Below are 27,924 nucleotides of genomic sequence, written 5' to 3' on the forward strand. Positions count from 1 at the left end.
TTTGTATTCTCCATAGTGTTTCCCTGACTACTTTATAAACTCCATTTGTCTTTGCGGTTCCCATTTCCTCTGCTGACACAGTATTAAACACCATACTTTCATAGAAATGAATATACATATATGCACAAGTGTGTGCTAAGTCGCTTCAGTCGTGTCTGACTCTTTGCGACCCTACGGACTGTAGTCTGCCAGGCTCCTCTGTCCATGGGATTCCCCAGGCAAGAATACTGGGGTGGGTTGCCATGCCCTCCTCCAGGGGAACTTTCCAACCCAGGGATTGAACCCACATCTCTTATGTCTCCTGCACCACTAGCCCCACCCGGGAAGCCCCATATACATAAACATGTATGTTATATATAAGACTATGCATATGTGTAGTCATTTATTCCCTACAGTAAGGTAGGTACTGTTTCTATTTGAAGATATGAAAAACTGAGGCACAGGGAAGTAACTGATGTTACATGGATAATAAAGAAGCAGAATTTAAACCCAGGCAGCCTAACTCTAGAGCCAGAGTTCTTAAATACTAGGTAATCCCATTTCAGAAAGAATACAAACAAACACCAAGGAGCATGTAAGCTTAAAGCTACTGAGGCCATCTGGTGCCAAGTGAGAAAAGTCACTCCAAAACTGAAGCCCATGTAGGGAAAGGAAAGCTCAAGGAAAAGAGGGACAGACAGAGACTGAGAGACAATATGAGAAATGTATGAGATATTACTGATTATTTTATTTTTACTTATTTTATTTTATTTATATAAATCTCAAGGATAAGAAGCCAGAAACTAAACTACCTTCAGTCTTCCTAGTTATACAACTAAAGTCTTTCGTCATTTGTAGCTATGGGTTCTTAACTGTGAGTCCAACAACAATTGTACACAAAGTTCTTTGTATAAAAACAGAACTATGAAACAATGTACATGCATGTCTCTGGGGAGAATCTCAAAGGAGACCTTGATTCTACTTAACTGCTGTGCTTACAGCATCTTAGCCAAATCTCCTCTGCCAGATCAGGTGGGGACACTTAGAATGATAGCCTATGCTCACATTATCCCTAGAGCTACACTTATACAGAGGAAAATAAATGATTCTCATAAAGCCATGTGCTACAGTACTTAAAATCTTTCCATAAAGGATTTATTAGTTACAATTTCTAATCATCTTTCAAAACGCAAAGTGTATTTCTGTTAAACATAACAGAATTAAAAATGCATGATTGCAACCTAAGGGTCCATCAATGGATGACTGGACAGTGGATGGAGAAAATGTGATACATCATACACACACACACACACACACACACACACACACACACACACACAATGGAATGCTACGTAGCCATAAAAAAGGAAACTGCCATTTGTAACAACACGGATGGAATTTGAGAACATCAGGCTATGCAAAACAAATTAGGCAGGGAGAGACAAATGCTATATGATCTCGCTTATATGTGGAACTTAAAAAAGAAGAAATCAGACTCATAGATGCTGAGTACAACATTGGTAGCTGCTAGAGCCTGGAGGTGGGGGTTGAGGAAAATGGATGAAGACAGTCAAAAGGTATAGACTTCCAGTTATAAAATAAGTCCTGTGGATGTAATATATGGTTAGTAACAGAAGCAGAAGATATTAAGAAGAGGTGGCAAGAATACACAGAAGAACTATACAAAAAAGATCTTCACGACCCAGATAACCATGATGGTGTGATCACTCACCTAGAGCCAGACATCCTGGAATGTGAAGTCAAGTGGGCCTTAGGAAGCATCACTATGAACAAAGCTAGTGGAGGTGATGGGATTCCAGTTGAGCTATTTCAAATCCTGAAAGATGATGCTGTGAAAGTGCTGCACTCAATATGCCAGCAAATTTGGAAAACTCAGCAGTGACCACAGGACTGGAAAAGGTCAGTTTTCATTCCAATCCCAAAGAAAGGCAATGCCAAAGAATGCTCAAACTACTGCACAATTGCACTCATCTCACACGCTAGTAAAGTAATGCTCAAAATTCTCCAAGCCAGGCTTCAGCAGTATGGGAACTGTGAACTTCCAGATATTCAAGCTGGTTTTAGAAAAGGCAGAGGAACCAGAGATCAAATTGTCAACATCTGCTGGATCATTGAAAAAGGAAGAGAGTTCCAGAAAAACATCTATTTCTGTTTTACTGACTATGCCAAAGCCTTTGACTGTGTGGATCACAATAAACTGGAAAATTCTTTAAGAGATGGGAATACCATACCACCTGACCTGCCTCTTGAGAAACCTATATGCAGGTCAGGAAGCAACAGTTAGAACTGGACATAGAACAACAGGCTGGTTCCAAATAGGTAAAGGAGTACGTCAAGGCTGTATATTGTCATCCTGCTTAGAAACGCTGGGCTGGAAGAAGCACAAGCTGGAATCAAGATTGCCAGGAAAAATATCAATAATCTCAGATATGCAGATGACACCACCCTTATGGCAGAAAGTGAAGAGGAACTAAAAAGCCTCTTGATGAAAGTGAAAGAAGAGAGTGAAAAAGTTGGCTTAAAGCTCAACATTCAGAAAATGAAGATCATGGCATTTGGTCCCATCACTTCATGGCAAATAGATGGGGAAACAGTGGAAACAGTGTCAGACTTTATTTTCTTAGGCTCCAAAATCACTGCAGACGGTGACTGCAGCCATGATATTAAAAGACGCTTACTCCTTGGAAGGAAAGTTATGACCAACCTAGACAGCATATTCAAAAGCAGAGATATTACTTTGCCAACAAAGGTCTGTCTAGTCAAGGCTATGGTTTTTCCTGTGGTCATGTATGGATGTGAGAGTTGGACTGTGAAGAAAGCCGAGCGCCGAAGAATTGATGCTTTTGAACTGTGGTGCTGGAGAAGACTCTTGAGAGTCCCTTGGACTGCAAGGAGATCCAACCAGTCCATTCTGAAGGAGATCAACCCTGGGATTTCTTTGGAAGGAATGATGCTAAAGCTGAAACTCCAGTACTTTGGCCACCTCATGCAGAGTTGACTCATTGGAAAAGACTCTGATGCTGGGAGGGATTGGGGGCAGGAGGAAAAAGGGACGACAGAGGATGAGATGGCTGGATGGCATCACCGACTCGATGGACATGAGTTTGAGTGAACTCTGGGAGTTGGTGATGGACAGGGAGGCCTGGTGTGCTGTGATTCATGGGGTCGCAAAGAGTTGAACACGACTGAGTGACTGAACTGAACTGAACACTATATTGTATATTTGAAAGATGCTAACAGAGTAGATCTTAAAAGTTCTCATCACAATAAAAAGAAAATTGTGACTATGTGTCATAATGGATATTATCTAGACTTATTGTGATTACTTTGCAAAATATACAAACTTTGAATCATTATGTACATCTGAAACTAATATGTCAATTACATCTCAATTTAAAAAAAGAAAATGCATGTTTATATCAGCTCTTTCTCCAAATCCCACTAAAACGACAGTGCATCAGTTCTGAATGTTTGTCTGCAGACCATTTCTCATTCTTCCCTTGTCCTCTGCTCTATTACTCAGAGGAACCACCTTCTGCTGGGCTGGGCCTCTCAGGCTTCCGTGGGTTTATCATCTAGGAGCACTGATGGGAGACAGTAGAGAGAAGAAAGAAACCAGAGGACCTTCCCTCTCCCTGTCTGCCTCAGACGGAATCTGGCAGTGGTTGGGGCTCCTCTGAGACCAGCTACCACTAGACAGATGTACTCCGGTTCTCCAGCTATTGCCAGGTAGTCCTGACCCTTGGGCTTAGGTCACACTACTACCTCCCCTGTCCCTCCAGCCAGGGGTAACAGAATCAGTAATTTACAGAGTGAAAAAAAAAAAAAAGAAAAAAATTCCTGTGAAGAAAGAACTTGGAAATACATTTTTAGAATCTGTTATCTTTCATTTGACAAAGAAAAGGATTAGGTACAAACAGAACCCAAAAAGAAAGAACTAGGCTTATTGATTTTGCCACATCTCAGATGGTAAAGCATCTGCCTACAATACGGGAGACCCGGATTTGATCCCTGGGTCGGGAAGATCCCCTGGAGAAGGAAATGGAAATCTACTCCAGTACTCTTGCCTGAAAAATCCCATGGATGGAGGAGCCTCTTAGGCTACAGCCCATGGGGTTGCAAAAGGTCAGACACAACTGAGTGACTTCACTCATAACACATGAGATATTGGGGAAAATGAGGCCTTTCCATGCTCAGATTAATTCACTGTACCATTCTTCAAGCAATAACATCCTATGAGAGGCAAAAACACCCCACAAAAACTGAAGCCATGAGGTTTGGCCTGGTGTAACCCATGCCCACTATGACAAGGCTTGCAACAACTTAGAACCCAATGCCCTTGACTATCATCAAGGAAAGTAACCTGGTGAAATCACTAATGCTCTGTGGTTTCATGTTTTATCCTTTATAGTTTACAGTCTGTCTTATTCAGAGGCATAGTCACCTCCCATACAATATAACAGTGACGATTTCAGCAATAATTTAGTCTGTCCTGTGCCCTCCCTGTCACCTGGGTGTTAGTGCCCCACTGACATATGCTCCCAATCTTGCGTATTCCACTTTGATTCAGTCAACTGCAGGAGTGTGGGGCTTTCAGTCTGTTTTATGATTGTGAGTCTGTATTCAGTATAGTTTTTATTGTCATGTAGGTCAAATACCATCCACTATCCCACTGACTTCTCTTTCAGGGTCCCTGGAATTTAGGTAAGAGCACTTGACAAATTTAAATCAGTGAATTCCCTTTCCATAAAAATATCTATATAAAAAGAAGATAAAGTTCTAATAAATTGGCATATTTCAAGAAATATCCTATTCAAATCCAGTTCCATGAAATGACATTTTTTAATTCACTGTGATGACATTCCTATTAACTCATCAAACTGTGAGCTCTTTGAGGGCAGAGCTAACCTAGAACCCACATGCACCAGATGTTCAATATACTTTGCTAAATGAATGAATGAAGGGTTGCAGGAATGACTGAGTAACCATAATGTCAATATCATGTCTCATTTAAATCATTCTTACTTCTCCTTGCTCATCGGAACACAATGCTAATATACGAAATTAGCATTAAATGAAAAAGACTATTCCTGAGAGTTTAATAACAATAATCCGGCTTTTCAAAGAAGGTTAATATTAACATTAGGAAGGAAAGGACAATGAGTTTTGCTTCAGTTTCTGAACTCTATATAAAAGATAGTCCAGGGAGTGCACACACCTCATCGTTTAGTTGCTCAGTCGTGTCTGATTCTTTGTGACTCCATGGACTATAGCCACCCAGGCCCCCTCGAGCTCCTCTGTCCATGGGATTTCCCAGGCAAACATACTGGAGAGGGTTGCCATTTCCTTCTCCAGTGGATCTTTCTGACCCAGGGATTGAACCTACATCTCCTGCATTGGCAGGTGGATTCTTTACCACGGAGTCACCAGGGAGCCTACACATACCTTACATTTGAATATAAGTTGGATTTCCTTCTTTCTGTGTTTGGGTTTGGTGACTTGAGGTTGTTATAGACTGAATGTTTGTGGCCCCTTGAAATTCATATATTGAAGCCCTAACCCCCAGTATGATTATATTTGGAGGTAAGGTCTTTGGTGGGGGTGTGGAGGAAATAGGTTTAGATGAGGTCATGGGGGACCCCATGATGATGAAATTTGTGTTATGGGGAAACAGTGGAAACAGTGTCAGACTTTTTTTGGGGGGGGGGGCTCCAAAATCACTGTAGATCGTGATTGTAGCCATAAAATTAAAAGACGCTTACTCCTTGGAAGAAAAGTGATGACCAACCTAGATAGCATATTCAAAAGCAGAGACATTACTTTGCCAACTAAGGTCTGTCTAGTCAAGGCTATGGTTTTTCCTGTGGTCATGTATGGATGTGAGAGTTGGACTGTGAAGAAGGCTGAGCACCAAATAATTGATGCTTTTGAACTGTGGTGTTGGAGAAGACTCTTGAGAGACCCTTGGACTGCAAGGATATCCAACCAGTCCGTCCTAAAGGAGATCAGTCCTGGGTGTTCATTAGAAGGAATGATGCTAAAGCTGAAACTCTAGTACTTTGGACACCTCATGCGAAGAGTTGACTCATTGGAAAAGACTGATGCTGGGAGGGGTTGGGGGCAGGAGGAGAAGGGGAGGACAGAGGATGAGATGGCCGGATGACAACACTGACATGATGGACGTTGAGTCTGAGTGAACTCCGGGAGTTGGTGATGGACAGGGAGGCCTGGCGTGCTGCAATTCATGGGGTTGCAAAGAGTTGGACACGACTGAGCGACTGAACTGAACTGACCCTATCTTTTCTACCATATTACATCTTTCTTATTAGAATTAGCTATTTATTTTTATTTTATTACATTTCAGGCTATGGTTTTTCCAGTGGTCATGTATGGATGTGAGAGTTGGACTGTGAAGAAAGCTGAGTGCCGAAGAATTGATGCTTTTGAACTGTGGAGTTGGAGAAGACTCTTGAGAGTCCCATGGACTGCAAGGAGATCCAACCAGTCCATTCTGAAGGAGATCAGTCCTGGGTGTTCTTTAGAAGAAATGATGCTGAAACTCCAGCACTTTGGCCACCTCATGCAAAGAGTTGACTCATTGGAAAAGACCCTGATGTTGGGAAGGATTGGGGCCAGGAGGAAAAGGGGATGACAGAGAATGAGATAGCTGTATGGCATCACCAACTTGATGGATGTGCGTTTGGGTGAACTCCGGGAGTTGGTGATGGACAGGGAGGCCTGGCGTGCTGCGATTCACGGGGTCGCAAAGAGTCGGACATGACTGAGCGACTGAACTGAACTGAACTGAACTGAACAAGAAAGACAGGAGAGTTTCCTCTCTCCATCACCAAGAAAGGATACAGCAAGAAGGTGACTGTCTACACATCAGGAAGAGGGTTCTCACCAAGAATCAAATTGACTGGCATCTTGATCTTGAGCTTTCCAACCTCCAGAACAGCCCCCAGTCTGTATGTAATTTTGTTATAGGTGCAAAAGCTGACTATGAAAGAGGCCACATTCTCATCTTCTCTATCTCTATCAGAAATGTAATATTATTTGCATGTCACAGACACCTTCCCTTGCTTTCAGCCACCAGCCTAGATTTGGTTGCCTCTTCAGGTAAATTAAGCAACATGTCCGTTCAATGACCAGCCTGAGTCATCAAGTATTCCCTAACTGTGGCTGTAAGGGTTTGCTTGACCATCATTGTTGGATGGCACTTCTGCTATTAAGCTCCATCCTAGGCATGTTGTTGGGATTGACACAATGCAAATAAGTGGAAACTTTCACTACAGTTTCAGAGCTTTTAATTTGAAAAAATAGAGTTCAGTAATTTAGTCACAGATTTAACTTAAAAAAAAAAAAGCTCCAAATCATATTAAAACCCACAAGATTTTGTTTTCTCTTGGTAAACAGACATAATACATTGCCCTGATTTGTATCTCCCTTTAAGAGCAAATGCATTTTCCAGGAAGTATGGCACTCTGCACTGACAAACAAATGTAGGAATAAATTCTTTAAGCACCATTAAAGAAGTTTACTTGAAATTTTGGAGTTTCACACCAAAATGCTAACTATTAAATAGCAATCTGCTATATGCAATGCCAAGTGGAAGTCTGCTGTCATAATTCACTAGACAGAGTTAACTTTTTACATCATTTTGATAAATTTCCTTTGCTCACCAGTTAAGTCACAAATCATACCTTATGGTTGTCATGTGACGGCAGTAAAATATGACATACCTTCAGATGACCTCTATCGAGAAATGCTTTTCACTGCTCACATTTTATCTGTCAAATAGTATTTTCTTTAACAAGTACATATAAATGCCATTATTGGGAGAAGCTACCAGCCTAGGACAAGTTCTAGCATTTAGTGTTCTGACAGATCTTAATTTGGATATCAGCCAAAGTCAATAAAACTTGTTCATGCAGAACCTTACCTGGTTTTCACCACATCGAGAGGGTGCATCAGGCAAATTTCTACAAGACCTGAAAGATGATAAAGAAAAGTTCAATAAACACTTATGCAAAGACCGGTTCCTATTTTCTTGACCCTATTGGTTTCTCAGGTATGAAGATTCAAATAAAACACTTGGAACTTTGGACATGACAGGTAACAGAGGCTAATAGCAAAAGGCTAAAGTACAACAAAATTTTATTTCAATGGGAGTAAGATATGTGACTGCTTTTTAAAAAAATGGAGTACAATTGCTTTACAATGTTGTCTTAGTTTCTACTGTACAACAGTGTAAGTCACTTATATGGATACATATATCCCTTCCTCTTGAGCCTCCCTCCAGATCATCACAGAGCATTGAGCTACATTTTTATAAGTGCTCTGGCACAAGCAGGGATTTTAAATAGAGGAGTGATACTAACTTCTATTAATACGTTCTCCTATCAATCTGATAATCTGTCTAGTAACCCTTCCACTGCTCCCAATCACATTTATTAACATGCCAACACATGAGTGGTGATGCTCCAATCCTCTCTCCTTGGTAAATACATCATCTCTCTCATCACAGCATGGAAGTTCTGGAGTCCCAAGCACCTCTAAGTCTGAAAAGCCAATGTCCAACTAGAAGAAGAGCACAAACACGATCATGCAAGGATTAACTGTGACTGGTGAAAGAACAGTTTCTTCAGTGTTCAATTCCCTGAGCTTTTCCTTCTCTCTGGAATGTTGTCCTCCTGTCAGGATACACACACATATACTTCTGAGAATCCTATTTACCCCAGATCTCAATTTGGACAATTATTTTCCCAGAAATCCTGAGGCAGAGACTGTTAGTTGTTCCCTAGCATTCACCCTGTTTTTCTTCCTCGTTGCCCAGAATAAATACATCATTTCCCAGCCTCCCTTGCTGCTAGGGCACCACATGACCAAGTTCTGGCCAATGGGAATGTAAGTGAAAGTGGTTTGAGCAATTTCTAGGAAGTCTTTTAAAGTTACAGAGACTGCTCCTCCCCTCTCTTTTCCTACTTCCTTCTGGTGGAATGTGGACCTAGGGCAGGAGAAGTCCCCTTGCACAATGAGGTGATTTGGGGCCTGGAGGTCAGCCACAGCACAGCAACAAGACAGAAGTAGATCTGACATCATGGAGTTCTGGTCTACCTCGAGACTCTCATGTTAAAAATTTTCTATTTCTTTTACACTATTGTTATTTGGGTTCTGTGCCACTTGTCCTTGAACCTAATTCTAACAGATACAAGCGCTCCGGCAGTACCCTGGACTTGTGTTATTACATGGCACTGCAACTGTTTGCTTGTCAAAAACCTCCATAAGGACAGAGATTCCACCTGCCTTATTCACTTTACACCCCTGTCACTTTGCAGAGTAGCTGGCACTCAGTAAGCTCAATAAATTTTGTTGAATAAATAAATTAAGGCTAATTAGGGTTCCTGCACATGCCATTATGCCAGTTAATTCTCCAGATGAATTCTTTAATTGGTAGCTGCTTATTCTAGATTTATTTCATTAGTTTGAACATCATAAAAATAAGTAAGGATAGAGAAATATGGTAAATATTGGTAAATATGACATGAAATAAAGCACAGGAAGTACTTGAATGAAGAACTGCAGTACTGTTGATCATATATACACATGTTCAGCTGCTATGTGAATGAGAGAAAGCGACTAATGATTCAGCACCTAATAGACTGACAAATGGTTCTTTAGAGAGGTGTGCATGCAGGGTACTGTGCTAGGTGCTGGGACATAGCCTAATGTATAGTTGAGGGTGCCTAAAAGAATGAAGACTTTCAAAGGTGGGTACAGAAGTGATACACTGAGAACAATCTTACATGTAAAGGGAAAACAACAAGCAGAGAACAGCAGTATGCATAAAACTAAGTTTTAGGCCCAGTGATTTAGTGTTGCTATTTATAGTGTGAAATGTTTCCATTTATGTTCTGCACCAATTCCAGTTTTGCACAAAAGTTTACTTTTATTGTCAAATTGTCAATTGTCTTCAAGGAACTTTGTCGTGTTTTCATAAAATGAATGACAGAAAATACAAATGTTTACAATTTTTAAAATATATTTATTTGACTGTGCAGGGTCTTAGGCGCAGCATGTGGGATCTAGTTCCATGACCAGGGATTGAACTCAGGCCCTCTGCATTGGGAGTGTGGAGTCTGAGCCACCAGACCACCCCAATATTTACAATTTTTAAGTAAAATTTTAATTCAGTTGTGGCCTATATGTACTTTATAACTGAGATTATTCATAGGATACAAGGCTGATGTCATGAGGTAAAGACCACTTAAAAATGTTAAAGATATACATGTGTGTGAATATGTATATATATATATGGGCTTCTCTTGTGGCTCAGCTGGTAAAGAGTCTGCCTGCAATGCAGGAGACCTGGGTTTGATCTCTGGGTTGGGAAGATCCCCTGGAGAATGTAAAGGCTACCCACTCCAGTGTTCTGGCCTGAAGAAGTCCATGGACTTTATAGTCCATGGGGTCATAAAGAGTCAGACATGACTGAGCAACTTTCACTTCACTCACTTCACATATATGCGCGTGCACGTGTGTGTGTGTGTGTGTGTGTGTGTATTTCACCTGGAAGCATTTTTTACAATTCTCACCTACTTGGCCAATAACCACTGGTGGATGACTCAATAGTATTCTTAGAGCTGGGAACAGAAAATCACATTAAAGGCATCACTTCACAGAAAAGATTTTTTTTGTTTGTTTGTTTTTGGAGATTATAATGCTTACAACAGAAAGTACAAAACCCACTTTTTAAAACCATTCCTTTATAACCTAAGCCACAGAAAAGAGACAATGGAGAGACAGTGCAAGACCACACTGATGGACTGATCATGGGAGACACCACCCCTGCTAACTCCTAACAGAATCCTCAGGTACAGAAAGCTAGAATGCTGTGGTCCTGTTGTCATTCCTGTGCCTTCCTTCTTCATCCACCTCTGCCTTCAACCATGAACAGTGCTGCAATGGGCTTCAGTAGCCTTTTTAGCAATAGGATGGGGGATCTTGGAAGACAAACTAGGTGCCCAAAGGTAGACCTGAGCGTAGGTTATTAAAAGATAATGTCAAGTGATCCTTCAGCTCAGGTCTTAATTTTGATTTTAACTACACACAATGTTACTATATATTAATCTATTCTAAGATACATTGAAAACAGAGTCTTCTAAATTTAACTCTACCTTCTTATCATCGAGTCAAATCACATTTCCTTTCTCTACAATCCCATGACATATACAAATTCTATTACATTTTACATTATTTATATTATATTATATTACAACTCTACTACATATATCAAGAATAGCATTTATTGTATCATGTTATGGCCATTAACATGTCTAGTCAAGGCTATGGTTTTTCCAGTGGTCATGTATGAACGTGAGAGTTGGACTATAAAGAAAGCTGAGCACCAAAGAATTGATGCTTTTGAACTGTGGTGTTGGAGAAGACCCTTGAACTGCAAGGAGATCCAACCAGCCCATCCTAAAGGAGATCAGTCCTGGGTGTTCATTGGAAGGACTGATGTTGAAGCTGAAACTCCTATACTTTGGCCACCTCATGCGAAGGGCTGACTCATTGGAAAAGACCCTGATGCTGGGAAAGATTGAGGGCAGGAAGAGATGGGGACGACAGAGGATGAGATGTTTGGATGGCATCACTGACTCAATGTACATGAGTATGGGTAAACTCCAGGAGTTGGTGATGGATTGGGAGGCCTGGCATGCTGTGGTTCATGCGGTCACAAAGAGTCGGACACAACTGAGTGACTGAACTGAACTGAACTGATGGCCATTAACATACAGAAATACATAACTGACTCTCCACACTGCTCCCTGCATCCCCATGCCGGCCACTGCAATATTCATCTTCAGATACTACAGTCTATATGAATAGCATCTCCTGCATTTATGAAAATGTACAGTCAAATACAGACCATGAGTTCTTTGAGAAGAGGGTGTATTTAACTTTACAAGCCCACTGAGTAAATCATACCAAATACATGAAATTCACTCACAAGTTCTCTATCTACACTCACTCTCTTGGTGATTTCATTCTAATTCATGGTTTTAATCATCATCTATATGCTAACAACTTGCCCAATACATGTCCAGTACAGACTTCTCTTTCAAAGTCTAGACTTAAGTATCTGGTTGTCTATTTGATGTCTCTGCTTGGATATCTAACAACTTTCTCAAAATTCACATGTGTAAAACTGAACTCCTTCCCCAACACCCCTATTCAATAAAACAAAATAAACAAAACAAAACCCAACCTGTTCAACCTTAGAATCACTGTGGACTCCTCTTTCTCTCAAAATTCTCTTCCAATTCATTGGCTCTACTTCGAAACACAGACTTCTACCATCTCTCCACTTCCTCTCTTGCCTGTACTCTTGACTCTTTTCTAGTTAAGTTATGGTCATCATTTCTCAGCTGATCAACTGCAGCACTTCATTAACAGGTTTCCCTCCATCTACCTTTGACCCCTTCCATCTGTTCTCACCCAACAGACCGAGTGATCCTTTTAAAAATGTAAGTCATTTCATGTCATCCCTCTGGTAAGCAACGACTCCCATCTCACTCACAGAAAGGCCATACATAACCCAGGCCTGCACTACTTCCCTCAGCAACTCTCCTACTATTCTCCCCGTCACTGATTCTACTCTGGCCACAATGGCCTCTGCTGTTTCCCAAACATGCCAACACTGTCTCAGCTTTCAGCCTTTGTGCTAGCCATTCCCTCTGCCTGGAATGCTCCTCCCTCAGATTCTATGTGGTCAACTTCCTTCACATGGCCACTGAGTGATCTGACCCCTCTAATACAGAGGTCTGCTCCTCCCTATCCCAGCATCAAAAAACAAACAAACAAAACAAACACTTCTTGCACTGCTGTTTTTTCCTCTTACCAAAGTACTTATCAACTTCTAACATACTACATTCTTTACTTTTTATATTTATTGTTTCCTGTCTTCTCCAGTAGAATATAAGATTCACCAGGGCAGAGATCTTTGTCTGCATTGTCCACCGATATGCACTAAGTACCTAGAATATACCTGAAACCTAGTAGTTGCTTGATAAATATTTGTTGAAAAAAGAAACGGATTATATAAAATAATAAACTGCCACAATGATGGATCTCCTTTGCAACAATATGTAGAAGATGAAGTTTTAAGAATTTAGTGTACATAAAGAGAACTTCATCCAGTTATTCAAGGAATCCATGATAATGTGTAATATAGGAAGTTAGTCTACTGAAACACTCTGAGTTTATATGTATCCTCTAAGTAGAATGGATTATTCCAAAGATAATTTTGTTAAGTAACTTTATGAATCAGAAAACATCTTAACATCTTCATGAAGATGAAAAGGAATAGCAACGCAGAGAGAGAACTGAAGCATTCAAGCATCCCAAGATGTCAGTTTGGATGGCATCACTATGTTTTCCTTTCACCAAAGCCAAAAAATTTTGCATTGTACTATAGCCCTTTCCTTGGCATTTAAAAATAAAACCTAAGTCTTCGATTTTGTCCTCTGAAATCATAGTACCCTAACCATTACCCTGATTTTGTGTGACATCTTTAACTCTTTAAAACATAAAATAATTTTTAAAAAATGTTAAAGAAAACCACGAGGAATAAATGGTCTCAAACTGTGCAAATCTGAAATTCAAAAATAGAACAGCTACAGACAGAGCTAATATTTTTTCATCTATTCTACTAGTCAAGCAAATCATTACAACATCCTATTTGATAGCCTGCCCAGAAAATGTGGTAGCCCTACTGAATTATAAGCAATGTGAGACTCATAAAGGGAAATCAAATAAATACTTTCCCCTAATAACAGTTAAAGCGTACTACCTTTGTGGCACAGCAAATTAATATTATGCACACTGAATTGGCTAAATAGGCAATGTAATTTCACAGGTTTGAAAGATGTTGTTAAAAGTTAAGCTTTTGGGCAAGCCACAGACTTCCTTGAAAATTCTGAGCAAATATTATCATGGAAGTTTACTATTAGTTTGTATTTTTCTAAAGAAACTAACTCCAAGCAATGGTCATTAGCACAAATCTAAAGGGAGTGCAGTAACTTCCTTGGCACAAACTTCTTGCTCTCATAAAGTTGATTATTTCATTGACTTCAGAATATAGGAAAATATATTTCAGAGTTATAAACTTATGCAAACATTATGCATGAAATCATGATAGATAGAGAATGTACAAGGAAGGAAGAAAAGTTGAGGCAGAGCTTAAAAACAAGTGGGTTTTTAAAAATCACACTTTGAATGAAAGGACAGAAAAGCTGAGAATTATTAAACTAATGAAAATCTCACTTGTAAGCAAAGTTTTTACTAAACTCAATTTCAGCTCAATGTAATATATTTTAAAATTATTGTTTGGTATTTTAATTCAGTGGAAGCTATCCTTTTATTTTCCTTTACTTGCTATTAAACTTTATACTAGACCCCAAGTAAGCTCCAAGTGCACTTAGGTAAGTGGTTCAATTTTCAGATATGTTGTTGGTCTTTTATGGAAAGTTGACTGCTATATACAGGCCTTAATACAATGAATAACGCAATGAGAAACACCAGGGGAAAGTAAGCTGTGGATTCGGTTGGCAGATGGTAAAATACCCCAGTTAAGTTCAATTAAGTTGCTCAGTCTTCTCCAACTCTGTGACCCCCATGGACTGCAGCATTCCAGACTTCCCTGTCCATCACCAACTTCCAGAGCTTACTCAAGCTCATGGCCATCGAGTCAGTGATGCTATCCCACCCTCTCATCCTCTGTTGTCTCCTCCTGCCACCTTCAATCTTTCCCAGCATCAGGGTCTTTTCTAGTGAGTCAGGTCCTTGAATCAGGTGGCCAAAGTATTGGAATTTCAGCTTCAGTATCAGTCCTTCCAATGAATATTCAGGACTGATTTCCTTTAGGATGGACTGGTTGGATCTCCTTGCTGTCTGAGGGACTCTCAAGAGTTTTCTCCAACATCACAGTTCAAAAGCATGAATTCTTCGGTGCTCAGCTTTCTTTATGGTCCAACTCGTTACATCCATACATGACTACTGGAAAAAACATAGCTTTGACTAGGTGGACCTTTGTTGGCAAAGTAATGTCTCTGCTTTTTAATATGCTGTCTAGGTTGGTCATAGCTTTTCTTCCAAGGAGCAAGCATCTTTTAATTTCATGGCTGCAGTCACCATCTGCAGTGATTTTGGAGCCCCCCAAAATAAAATCTGCCACTGTTTCCACTAATTCCCATCTATTTGCCATGAAGTGATTGGAACAGATGCCATGATTTTAGTTTCCTGAATGTTGATTTTAAGCCAATTTTTTCACTCTTCTCTTTCACTTTCATCAAGAGGCTCTTTAGTTCCTCTTCGCTTTCGTCATAAGGGTGGTATCATCTGCATATCTGGGGTTATTAATATTTCTCCTGGCAATCTTAATTCCAGCTTGTGCTTCATCCAGCCCGGCATTTTGCATGATGTACTCTATATATAAGTTAAATGAGCAGGGTTACAAGCAGCCTCAATGTACTCCTTTCCTGATTTAGAACCAGTCTGTTGTTCTATGTCCACTTCTAACTGTTGCTTCTTGACCTATATACAGATTTCTCAGGAGGCAGGTCAGGTGGTCTGGTATTCCCATCTCTTAAAGAATTTTCCACAGTTTGTTGTGACCCACACAGTCAAAGGCTTTGGTGTAGTCAATAAAGCAGAAGTAGATGTTTTTCTGGAACTCTCTTCCTTTTTCGATGATCCAGCAGATGTTGGCAATTTGATCTCTGGTTCCTCTGCCTTTTCTAAATCCAGCTTGAACATCTGGAAGCTCACAATTCACATACTGTTGAAGCCTGGCTTGGAGAATTCTGAGCATTACTTTGTTAGCATGTGAGATGAGTGCAATTGTGCGGTAGTTTGAGCATTCTTTTGCATTGCCTTTCTTTGGGATTGGAATGAAAACTGACCTTTTCTAGTCCCGTGGCCACTGCTGAGTTTTCCAAATTTGCTGGCATATTGAGTGCAGCACTTTCACAGCATCATCTTTTAGGATTTGAAATAGCTCAACTGGAATTCCATCACCTCCACTAGCTTTGTTTGTAGTGATGCTTCCTAAGGCCCACTTGACTTCACATTTCAGGATGTATGGCTCTAGGTGAGTGATCACACCATTGTGGTTTCTGGGTCATGAAGATCTTTTTTTGTATAGTTCTTCTGTGTATTCCTGCCACCTCTTCTTAATATCTTCGGTTTCTGTTAGGTCCATACCATTTCTGTCTTTTATTGTGCCCATCTTTCCATGAAATGTTCTCTTGTTATCTCTAATTTTCTTGAAAAGATCTCTCATCTTTCCCATTCTATTGTTTTCCTCTATTTCTTTGCACTGATCACTGAGGAAGGCTTTCCTTTCTCTCCTTGCTATGCTTTGGAACTTTGCATTCAAATAGTATATCTTTCCATTTTTTCTTTGCCTTTAGCTTCTCTTCTTTTCACAGCTATTTGTAAGACCTACTCAGACAACCATTTTGCTTTTTTGCATTTCTTTTTCTTGAGGATGGTCTTGATCACTGCCTCCTGTACAATGCCATGAAACTCCATCCATAGTTCATCAGACACTCTATCAGATTTAATCCCTTGAATCTATTTGTCACTTCCACTGTATAATCATAAGGGATTTGATTTAGGTCATACCTGAGAGGTCTAGTGGTTCCCCCTACTTTCTTCAATTTAAGTCTGAATTTGGCAACAAGGAGTTCATGATCTGAGCCACAGTCAGCTGCTGGTCTTGTTTTTGCTGACTGGATAGAGCTTCTCCATCTTTGGCTGCAAAGAATATAATCAATGTGACTTCAGTATTGACCATATGGTGATGTCCATGTGTGGAGTCTTCTCTTGTGTTGTTGGAAGAGGGTGTTTGCTATGACCAGTGCATTCTCTTGGCCAAACTCTGTTAGACTTTGCCCTGCTTGATTTTGTACTCCAAGGCCAAATTTGCCTATTACTCCAGATATCTCTTGATTTCCTTCTTTTGCATTCCAGTCCCCTATGATGAAAAGGACATCTTTTTTGGGTGTTAGTTCTAGAATGTCTTTTAGGTCTTCAGAGAATCGTTCAACTTCAGCTTCTTCAGCATTACTGACGGGGCATAGACTTGGGTTACTGTGATATTGAATGGTTTACCTTGGAAATGAACAAAGATCATTCCGTCACTTTTGAAATTGCATCCAAGTACTTCATTTTGGACTCTTTTGTTGACTATGATGGCTACTCCATTTCTTCTAAGGGATTCTTGCCCACAGTAGTAGATATAATGGTCATCTGACTTAAATTCACCCATTCCAATCCAGTTTAGTTTGCTGATTCCTAAAATGTCGATGTTCACTCTTGCCATCTTCTGTTTGACCACTTCCAATTTGCCTTAATTCATGGATATAACCTTTGGGTTTGTATGCAATATTGCTCTTTATAGCATTGGACTTTACTTCTATCACCAGCCACATCCACAGGTGGCTGTTGTTATAATATATATAATAAACAACACCACAGGGTGTTGTTTTTCCTTGGCTCTGTCTCTTCATTCTTTCTGGAGTTATTTCTCAGAAATACCTCAAGAAGTGTATTAAATGCCTTTAAGGGCTTCTCAGGTGGTGCCAGTTGTAAAGAACCCACCTGCCAATGCAGTAGATACAAGAGACGCAGGTTCAATCCCTGGGTTGGGACTATCCCTGGGAGGAGGGCATGGCAACCTGCTCCAGTATTTTTGCCTGGATAATCCCATGGACAAAGGACCAGGGTGGGCTACAGTCCACAGGGTTGCAAAGAGTCAGACACAACTGAAGTGACTGAGCACATACACACAGAATGTCTTTAAAGCGAAGGAAATGTGAAGAGGAACAGACGTATCACTTGTTTCACGATTGCATGTGTATATAATATATATACACTTTGGAAAAAGTTGCATTGTATTTTGCTTATCCAGAGTGAAAAAACGTTCACAGTGACTAGCATTTCAACATTGGAAGTCTATCAACATGCAGGAGGGTAGTTGTAGAAATTAGGACTCCACTCTATCCGCCGAGTACCAGGACCTCTCTTTCCATTCAGAAGAGACTTGACCAATTCTGGGGACTTCTCTACCAGTCACAAAGAAGACATATTGCTTTGCCTCAGAATTTCTTTTTTTCTTTAAATTGAAATATATCTGACATACAACATTATGTAAATTCAAGGTGTACAGCATGCTGATTTAATACATTTATGTACTATAATTAATATGGCTGCCATTGTAGCAACAATTAGCACTTACATCACATAATTATCCTTTCTTTTTAGTGGTTGAAATAATTAAATTCCAGCCTCTTCAAAAGTTTGATAACTTCCTCACAGTTGGCCTTCCTTCCTTCTATTATTGAACTGCCTGGAAAGAAGGATCTTTCTATTTGTCACAAGACTCAGCAACAGAGCTCAGGCCCTCCCTGCCCACTCCTCCAGTTCTGTAGTAAAGCTGGCCCTTACCAGCCAGATGCTAAACCTCTCTTCCCAACCACGCATTCAGTGGCATCATAGTGGTAGCGTGAAACTGGCCATGGTAGGAGTATACAGATCAGGGGTTTTGTTTGCTTTCTAGAGAGCCAGTTATTAAACACTGACCAGAACAACACTGCCCAAATCCAACTACAAAGTCTGTTACCTTTATTGCCTAGTTGGCCAGTCGTGTCCAGCTCCTCGTGACCCCAGGGACTGCAGCCCTCGAGGCTCCTCAGTCCATGGGATTCTCCAGGCAAGAACACTGGAGTGGGCTGCCATTTCCTTCTCCAATGTTATCTATATTAGGTTCAAATAATTTAAAAAGTATAGTATATGAAGAGTTTTTAATTACAAGTACTTCTTTAACTCAGGGGCTTCCCTGGTGGCTCAGCGGTAAAGAATCCGCCCGCCAGGGCAGGAGACTTGGATTCGATCCCTGGTCGGGAAGATCACCTGGAGGAAGAAATGGCAACCCACTCCAATATTCTTGCCTGGGAAACCCCATGGACAGAGAAGCCTGGCGGGTTACACTCCATGGGGTTGCAAAGAATCGGACATGATTTAGTGACTAAATGACAGCAACAACTTCTTTAATTCTGCTTGTCACAAATTTCCAAGGGTTCCATAAACCAACCTTTAGCCCATATTCTCTGTTCATGATAATTTAACAATAAAATTATGATATTATGCCAGAATTTTTAAAGAATCCTTAGGAATTGATACCCAAGGAAACCATCCAACCCACCAAACTATCGACCACACATGTGATTCACAATGCTGTTTTCCCACTGCTTAGACCACATAGAGATTTGGTAATGAGAGCAACGGTCTTCCAGGAAAACAGCTTCCTTCCTCTCCCCTCCTCCAAGGGTATGAGCATCTTAAAAGAGAAGAGGGAAAATGTTACTTTAAAGACAGCTTCGCCTCAGTCACTAGGTAGAAGTCCAGAAACAGGAAGAGTTAGTACTACTTCTTGCAATCTCATTGCTCATCTTGATAGAGTAAGAGACAGAACTGTTAAAATATGTGCCACTATTGCCTTAATTAATATATAGCCAAGTGTTTTGTACTTAGTCACAGTTTTAATACTTGCCTTTATGTAATAGCTCTTAATTTTTTATTTGCCAAATGACCTAGAACCATAGCTATAGAAACTATTTATTTTGAACTTCTATTCCACACCAGCCTTGGTACCATGCTTTTATGAAATCCAGCTTACTGGGGTTTATTTTAGATAAATCCCCTTATGGGCTGTGCTTAGTCACTCAGTCATGTCCAACTCTTTGTGACCTCATGGACTGCAGCCCACCACTCTCCTCTGTCCATGGGGATTCTCCAGGCAAGAATGCTGGAGTGGGTTGCCATGCCCTTCTCTAGGGAATCTTCCCAACCCAGGGATCAAACCCAAGTCTTCCACATTGCAGGCAGATTCTTTACCATCTGAGCCACAAGGGAAGCCCATATGCTTTTTCAAGGTCTGGCTTATGGGGAACAAAGAAGAAAGCTGATTCGCTTTCAGTTATGTAGTCAGCCATATAGTTCAATCACACAGAATTTTTCACTAAGCATGGGTTAAGCTAATCTTTACTTCCACATGAAAAGCTTGCAAAAATGAAACTGCCCTTCAAGCAAAATAAGTATCAACTGAAAAACAGTATTTAGATACTGAAGTGTGAGACATTACATAAACATTACGGCAGATAGATTTTATAACACAAATATTTAATTGTAATAGCACTGAATATATTACTACTCACAGAAATATAATCTAAATAATAATCCATGTTTGATACCAGTTAATATGCTTAACTTACTCACTAGAAACAATATCTGCCTCCATGGCTTCCATCCAAACAAGCACCGTGGTATGTGTCTTTGCTACTGTATAACATTCAATGTGCTTAAACCCAGTTTTCTGGGAGCCAGACAAGCACATGATCAGGAGGGTTTTCATTCATCAAAATTTTCGGACTGCATACTGTATTAGTTATTCTAGCATAGTTCTAGGTGTTGGTTCTCTTCTGCTTGCTTCCGTTTTCCATTTTCTCGGGAAGCAAGGTCATCAGCTGAGAGTGAGGACAAGGAAGGGGATGTTGGAGAAAGCAGAGAGAAGGCATGAAATAGTTGTCAGTAGGAGTGAGGGAAGGGATGGATGGGGAAACATAGTAGTATGATCACGAGGCAGCACTAAGGGTACACTTGAGGCCAGAGGTCATGACTTTAGTGTCATTTTCTGCAGCCACATTTTGGCTGTGTGTGTGCAGGCAGAATAGGCAAACCAGAATGAGGTTTTGCCAAGTGAATATGAGGAAGTGACAGAGGGCAACGAAAAGAATGTGTGCCAGAAAATGATTATAACGGTTGACTCTGAAACTTAAGCTGAGTAGAGGGGAGTGAGGATGAATGGGGATGAGGATATGGTGGAAAAGAGCATAGGCTTGCTAGTCCTGTTGGAGTCAGGATAATACAGGAAAGAGAAGGATAAGAGGTGGAGTTAACACTGAGATAACTACTAAGTTCCTGTTTTTATGAATAGTAACTAAATAGCTGGTTTTTCTTCCTCAGTGTCTCCAGTATCTAGCACAAGATATGGTATACCATCTATATACTGAATAAAAACGTTGAATGAACAAACTGTTGGTCATATTATTGAGTAATACCAAGTATGTAAACAACAAACACACTGAAGGATGTTCATTATTCCCTGAACTAGATTCAGCAGATATCCTCTTTGTTTAGTTTTAATCTTCAAGGTTTCCTTGGGTTTATGGTTTGGCAAATATTTAACTAAGATCCGATAATGTACCAAAATGTGTATACCTTAAGCAGTTAATATACTTAATGGCCAAATTATATCATATAGAAATGTAGAAAACTGGAAACATCGACTAAAATAATTATACAAATAACCATAGGCCTCTAAAGATGGGTCATGAACCCAATAAAACTACTTTAAGAAATTTTGAATCTGCAGTACTGTCCTCAAGTAAAAAAGGACAAAAAGTAAAAAAAGAAAGTAAAAGGACACATTCATATTCTTATTCTTAAGCAAAGCTCAGTTCAGTTCAGTCACTAAGTCATGTCCAACTCTTTGCGACCCCATGGACTGCAGCGCTCCAGGCCTCCCTGTCCATCACCAACTCCCAGAGCTTACTCAAACTCATGTCCATCGAGTTAGCGATGCCATCCAACCATCTCATCCTATGTCGTCCCCTTCTCCTCCTGCCTTCAATCTTTCCCAGCATCAGGATCTTTTCCAATGAGTCAGTTCTTTGCATCAGGTGCCCAAAGAATTGGAGTTTCAGTATCAATCCTTCCAATGAGTATTTAGGACTGATTTCCTTTAGGATGGACTGGTTGGATCTCCTTGCAGTCCAAGGGACTCTCAAGAGTCTTCTCCAACACCACAGTTCAAAAGCAAAGTTACATAGCAATTAATGAAAGATTTCAAAAATGAATCACCTTTTTTAGGGAAGGCAGTCCTACTTTTTGCCAAGCAATTTAAAATGCATCCTAACTAAAAGAATCTCTTGATGGATGAAAATTAAAACCATGATAATCTACCCTGGAATTCTCAGGGTGTCTAAAAAGTCTGAAAACAGACAAATAAAATTTCTTCATGTGATACTTTGGTGTTCCAAGGATCAATGTCTTCATTTTTTTTCTTTTTTTTTTTTTTTTAAATTTTTAGTTTTTTATTTTTTAAATTTTAAAATCTTTAATTCTTACATGCATTCCCAAACATGAACCCCCCTCCCACCTCCCTCCCCAGAACATCTTTCTGGGTCATCCCCATGCACCAGCCCCAAGCATGCTGCATCCTGCGTCAGACATAGACTGGCGATTCAATTCACATGATAGTATACATGTTAGAATGTCATTCTCCCAAATCATCCCACCCTCTCCCTCTCCCTCTGAGTCCAAAAGTCCGTTATACACATCTGTGTCTCTTTCCCTGTCTTGCATACAGGGTCGTCATTGCCATCTTCCTAAATTCCATATATATGTGTTAGTATACTGTATTGGTGTTTTTCTTTCTGGCTTACTTCACTCTGTATAATCGGCTCCAGTTTCATCCATCTCATCAGAACTGATTCAAATGAATTCTTTTTAACGGCTGAGTAATACTCCATTGTGTATATGTACCACAGCTTTCTTATCCATTCATCTGCTGATGGACATCTAGGTTGTTTCCATGTCCTGGCTATTATAAACAGTGCTGCGATGAACATTGGGGTACATGTGTCTCTTTCCATTCTGGTTTCCTCGGTGTGTATGCCCAGAAGTGGGATTGCTGGGTCATAAGGTAGTTCTATTTGCAATTTTTAAAGGAATCTCCACACTGTTCTCCATAGTGGCTGTACTAGTTTGCATTCCCACCAACAGTGTAGGAGGGTTCCCTTTTCTCCACACCCTCTCCAGCATTTATTGCTTGCAGATTTTTGGATCGCAGCCATTCTGACTGGTGTGAAGTGGTACCTCATTGTGGTTTTGATTTGCATTTCTCTAATAATGAGTGATGTTGAGCATCTTTTCATGTGTTTGTTAGCCATCCGTATGTCTTCTTTGGAGAAATGTCTATTTAGTTCTTTGGCCCATTTTTTGATTGGGTCGTTTATTTTTCTGGAGTTGAGCTGCATAAGTTGCTTGTATATTTTTGAGATTAGTTGTTTGTCAGTTGCTTCATTTGCTATTATTTTCTCCCATTCAGATGGCTGTCTTTTCACCTTGCTTATATTTTCCTTTGTTGTGCAGAAGCTTTTAATTTTAATTAGATCCCATTTGTTTATTTTTGCTTTTATTTCCAGCATTCTGGGAGGTGGATCATAGAGGATCCTGCTGTGATTTATGTCTGAGAGTGTTTTGCCTATGTTCTCCTCTAGGAGTTTTATAGTTTCTGATCTTACATTTAGATCTTTAATCCATTTTGAGTTTATTTTTGTGTGCGGAGTTAGAAAGTGATCTAGTTTCATTCTTTTACAAGTGGTTGACCAGTTTTCCCAGCACCACTTGTTAAAGAGATTGTCTTTACTCCATTGTATATTCTTGCCTCCTTTGTCAAAGATAAGGTGTCCATATGTGTGTGGATTTATCTCTGGGCTTTCTATTTTGTTCCATTGATCTATATGTCTGTCTTTGTGCCAGTACCATACTGTCTTGATGACTGTGGCTTTGTAGTAGAGCCTGAAGTCAGGCAAGTTGATTCCTCCAGTTCCATTCTTCTTTCTCAAGATTGCTTTGGCTATTCGAGGTTTTTTGTATTTCCATACAAATCTTGAAATTATTTGTTCTAGTTCTGTGAAAAATGTGGCTGGTAGCTTGATAGGGATTGCATTGAATTTGTAAATTGCTTTGGGTAGTATACTCATTTTCACTATATTGATTCTTCCAATCCATGAACATGGTATATTTCTCCATCTATTAGTGTCCTCTTTGATTTCTTTCATCAGTGTTTTATAGTTTTCTATATATAGGTCTTTAGTTTCTTTAGGTAGATATATTCCTAAGTATTTTATTCTTTTCGTTGCAATGGTGAATGGAATTGTTTCCTTAATTTCTTTTTCTACTTTCTCATTATTCGTGTATAGGAATGCAAGGGATTTCTGTGTGTTGATTTTATATCCTGCAACTTTACTATATTCATTGATGAGCTCTAGTAATTTTCTGGTGGAGTCTTTAGGGTTTTCCATGTAGAGGATCATGTCATCTGCAAACAGTGAGAGTTTTACTTCTTCTTTTCCAATTTGGATTCCTTTTATTTCTTTTTCTGCTCTGATTGCTGTGGCCAAAACTTCCAGAACTATGTTGAATAGTAGCGGTGAAAGTGGACACCCTTGTCTTGTTCCTGACTTTAGGGGAAATGCTTTCAATTTTTCACCATTGAGGATAATGTTTGCTGTGGGTTTGTCATAGATAGCTTTTATTATGTTGAGATATGTTCCTTCTATTCCTGCTTTCTGGAGAGTTTTTATCATAAATGGATGTTGAATTTTGTCAAAGGCCTTCTCTGCATCTATTGAGATAATCATATGGTTTTTATTTTTCAATTTGTTAATGTGGTGAATTACATTGATTGATTTGCGGATATTGAAGAATCCTTGCATCCCTGGGATAAAGCCCACTTGGTCATGATGTATGATCTTTTTAATGTGTTGTTGGATTCTGATTGCTAGAATTTTGTTGAGGATTTTTGCATCTATGTTCATCAGAGATATTGGCCTGTAGTTTTCTTTTTTTGTGACATCTTTGTCAGGTTTTGGTATTAGGGTGATGGTGGCCTCATAGAATGAGTTTGGAAGTTTACCTTCCTCTGCAATTTTCTGGAAGAGTTTGAGTAGGATAGGTGTTAGCTCTTCTCGAAATTTTTGGTAGAATTCAGCTGTGAAGCCATCTGGACCTGGGCTTTTGTTTGCTGGAAGATTTCTGATTACAGTATCAATTTCCGTGCTTGTGATGGGTCTGTTAAGATTTTCGATTTCTTCCTGGTTCAGTTTTGGAAAATTGTACTTTTCTAAGAATTTGTCCATTTCTTCCACGTTGTCCATTTTATTGGCATACAACTGCTGATAGTAGTCTCTTATGATCCTTTGTATTTCTGTGTTGTCTGTTGTGATCTCTCCATTTTCATTTCTAATTTTATTGATTTGATTTTTCTCTCTTTGCTTCTTGATGAGTCTGGCTAATGGTTTGTCAATTTTATTTATCCTTTCAAAGAACCAGCTTTTGGCTTTGTTGATTTTTGCTATGGTCTCTTTTGTTTCTTTTGCATTTATTTCTGCCCTAATTTTTAAGATTTCTTTCCTTCTACTAACTCTGGGGTTCTCCAACTCTTCCTTTTCTAGTTGCTTTAGTTGTAGAGTTAGGTTATTTATTTGACTTTTTTCTTGTTTCTTGAGGTATGCCTGTATTGCTATGAACTTTCCTCTTAGCACTGCTTTTATAGTGTCCCACAGGTTTTGGGTTGTTGTGTTTTCATTTTCATTAGTTTCTATGCATATTTTGATTTCTTTTTTGATTTCTTCTGTGATTTGTTGGTTATTCAGAAGTGTGTTGTTCAACCTCCATATGTTAGAATTTTTAATAGTTTTTCTCCTGTAATTGAGATCTAATCTTAATGCATTATGGTCAGAAAAGATGCTTGGAATGATTTCGATTTTTTTGAATTTATCAAGTTTAGATTTATGGCCCAGGATGTGATCTATCCTGGAGAAGGTTCCATGAGCACTTGAAAAAAAGGTGAAATTCGTTGTTTTGGGGTGAAATGTCCTATAGATATCAATTAGGTCTAACTGATCTAATGTATCATTTAAAGTTTGCGTTTCTTTGTTAATTTTCTGTTTAGTTGATCTGTCCATAGGTGTGAGTGGGGTATTAAAGTCTCCCACTATTATTGTGTTATTGTTGATTTCCCCTTTCATACTTGTTAGCATTTGTCTTACATATTGCGGTGCTCCTATATTGGGTGCATATATATTTATAATTGTTATATCTTCTTCTTGGATTGTTCCTTTGATCATTATGTAGTGGCCTTCTTTGTCTCTTTTCACAGCCTTTGTTTTAAAGTCTATTTTATCGGATATGAGTATTGCCACTCCTGCTTTCTTTTGGTCTCTATTCGCGTGGTATATCTTTTTCCAGCCCTTCACTTTCAGTCTGTATGTGTCCCTTGTTTTGAGGTGGGTCTCTTGTAAGCAGCATATAGAGGGGTCTTGTTTTTGTATCCATTCGGCCAGTCTTTGTCTTTTGGTTGGGGCGTTCAACCCATTTACGTTTAAGGTAATTATTGATAAGTATGATCCCGTTGCCATTTACTTTATTGTTTTGGGTTCGGGTTTATACACCCTTTTCGTGTTTCCTGTCTAGAGGATATCCTTTAGAATTTGTTGGAGAGCTGGTTTGGTGGTGCTGAATTCTCTCAGCTTTTGCTTGTCTGTAAAGCTTTTGATTTCTCCTTCGTATTTGAATGAGATCCTTGCTGGGTACAGTAATCTGGGCTGTAGGTTATTGTCTTTCATCACTTTAAGTATGTCTTGCCATTCCCTCCTGGCCTGAAGAGTTTCTATTGACAGATCAGCTGTTATCCTTATGGGAATCCCCTTGTGTGTTATTTGTTGTTTTTCCCTTGCTGCTTTTAATATTTGTTCTTTGTGTTTGATCTTTGTTAATTTGATTAATATGTGTCTTGGGGTGTTTCGCCTTGGGTTTATCCTATTTGGGACTCTCTGTGTTTCTTGGACTTGGGTGATTATTTCCTTCCCCATTTTAGGGAAGTTTTCAACTATTATCTCCTCAAGGATTTTCTCATGATCTTTCTTTCTGTCTTCTTCCTCTGGGACTCCTATAATTCGAATGTTGGAGCGTTTCATATTGTCCTGGAGGTCTCTGAGATTGTCCTCGTTTCTTTTAATTCGTTTTTCTTGTTTCCTCTCTGATTCATTTATTTCTACCATTCTATCTTCTATTTCACTAATCCTATCTTCTGCCTCCGTTATTCTACTATTTGTTGCCTCCAGAGTGTTTCTGATCTCATTTATTGTGTTATTCATTATATTTAGACTCTTTTTTATTTCTTCTAGGTCCTTGTTAAACCTTTCTTGCATCTTCTCAATCCTTGTCTCTAGGCTATTTATCTGTGTTTCCATTTTGATTTCAAGATTTTGGATCATTTTCACTATCAATATTCGGAATTCCTTCTCCGGTAGATTCCCTACTTCTTCCTCTTTTGTTTGGTTTGGTGGGCAACTCTCCTGTTCCTTTACCTGCTGAGTATTCCTCTGTCTCTTCATCTTGGTTATATTGCTGCGTTTGGGGTGGCCTTTTTATATTCTGATAATTTGTGGAGTTCTCTTTATTATGGAGCTTCCTCACTTTGGGTGGGGTTCTATCAGTGGCTTGTCAAGGTTTCCTGGTTAGGGAGGCTTGTGTTGGAGTTTTGGTGGGTGGAGCTGGGTTTCTTCTCTCTGGAGTGCAATGGAGTGACCCGTAATGGGTTATGAGACATCAAAGGTTTTGGGATAATTTTGAGCTGCCTGTATATTGAGGCTCAGGGGAGTGTTCCTGTGTTGCTGGAGAATTTGCGTGGTATGTCTTGTTTTGGAACTTGTTGGCCCTTGGGTGGAGCTTGGTTTCAGTGTAGGTATGAAGGCATTTGATGAGCTCCTATTGCTTAATGTTCCCTGAATTCAAGAGTTCTCTAATGTTTTCAGGCTTTGGGTTTAAGCTTCCTGCTTCTGGTTTTCAGTTTTATTTTTACAGTTGCCTCTAGACTTCTCCATCTATACAGCACCGATGATAAAACATCTAGGTTAAAGATGAAAAGTTTCTCCACATTGAGGGACACTCAGAGAGGTTCACTGAGTTACAAGGAGAAGAGAAGATGGAGGGGGTAGTTAGAGGTAA

General features: G+C 39.6%; 1 protein-coding gene across 4 annotated transcripts in view; it reads right to left on the minus strand.

Moving 5' to 3' along the window:
• The window catches only part of SLC25A21 (solute carrier family 25 member 21), a 554,176-nt gene that overhangs the window by 208,883 nt on the left and 317,369 nt on the right, over positions 1–27,924 (minus strand). For all 4 annotated transcript variants that reach the window (XM_069558765.1, XM_069558763.1, XM_069558764.1 and 1 more), the window contains one exon: positions 7,943–7,991. In XM_069558765.1, the coding sequence (XP_069414866.1) occupies positions 7,943–7,971 (29 nt within the window). In that variant the 5' untranslated portion in view covers positions 7,972–7,991. The remainder of the gene's footprint in view (positions 1–7,942; positions 7,992–27,924) is intronic.

This window comes from Ovis canadensis, chromosome 18 (assembly GCF_042477335.2).
Source record: "Ovis canadensis isolate MfBH-ARS-UI-01 breed Bighorn chromosome 18, ARS-UI_OviCan_v2, whole genome shotgun sequence".
NCBI lineage: Eukaryota > Metazoa > Chordata > Mammalia > Artiodactyla > Bovidae > Ovis > Ovis canadensis.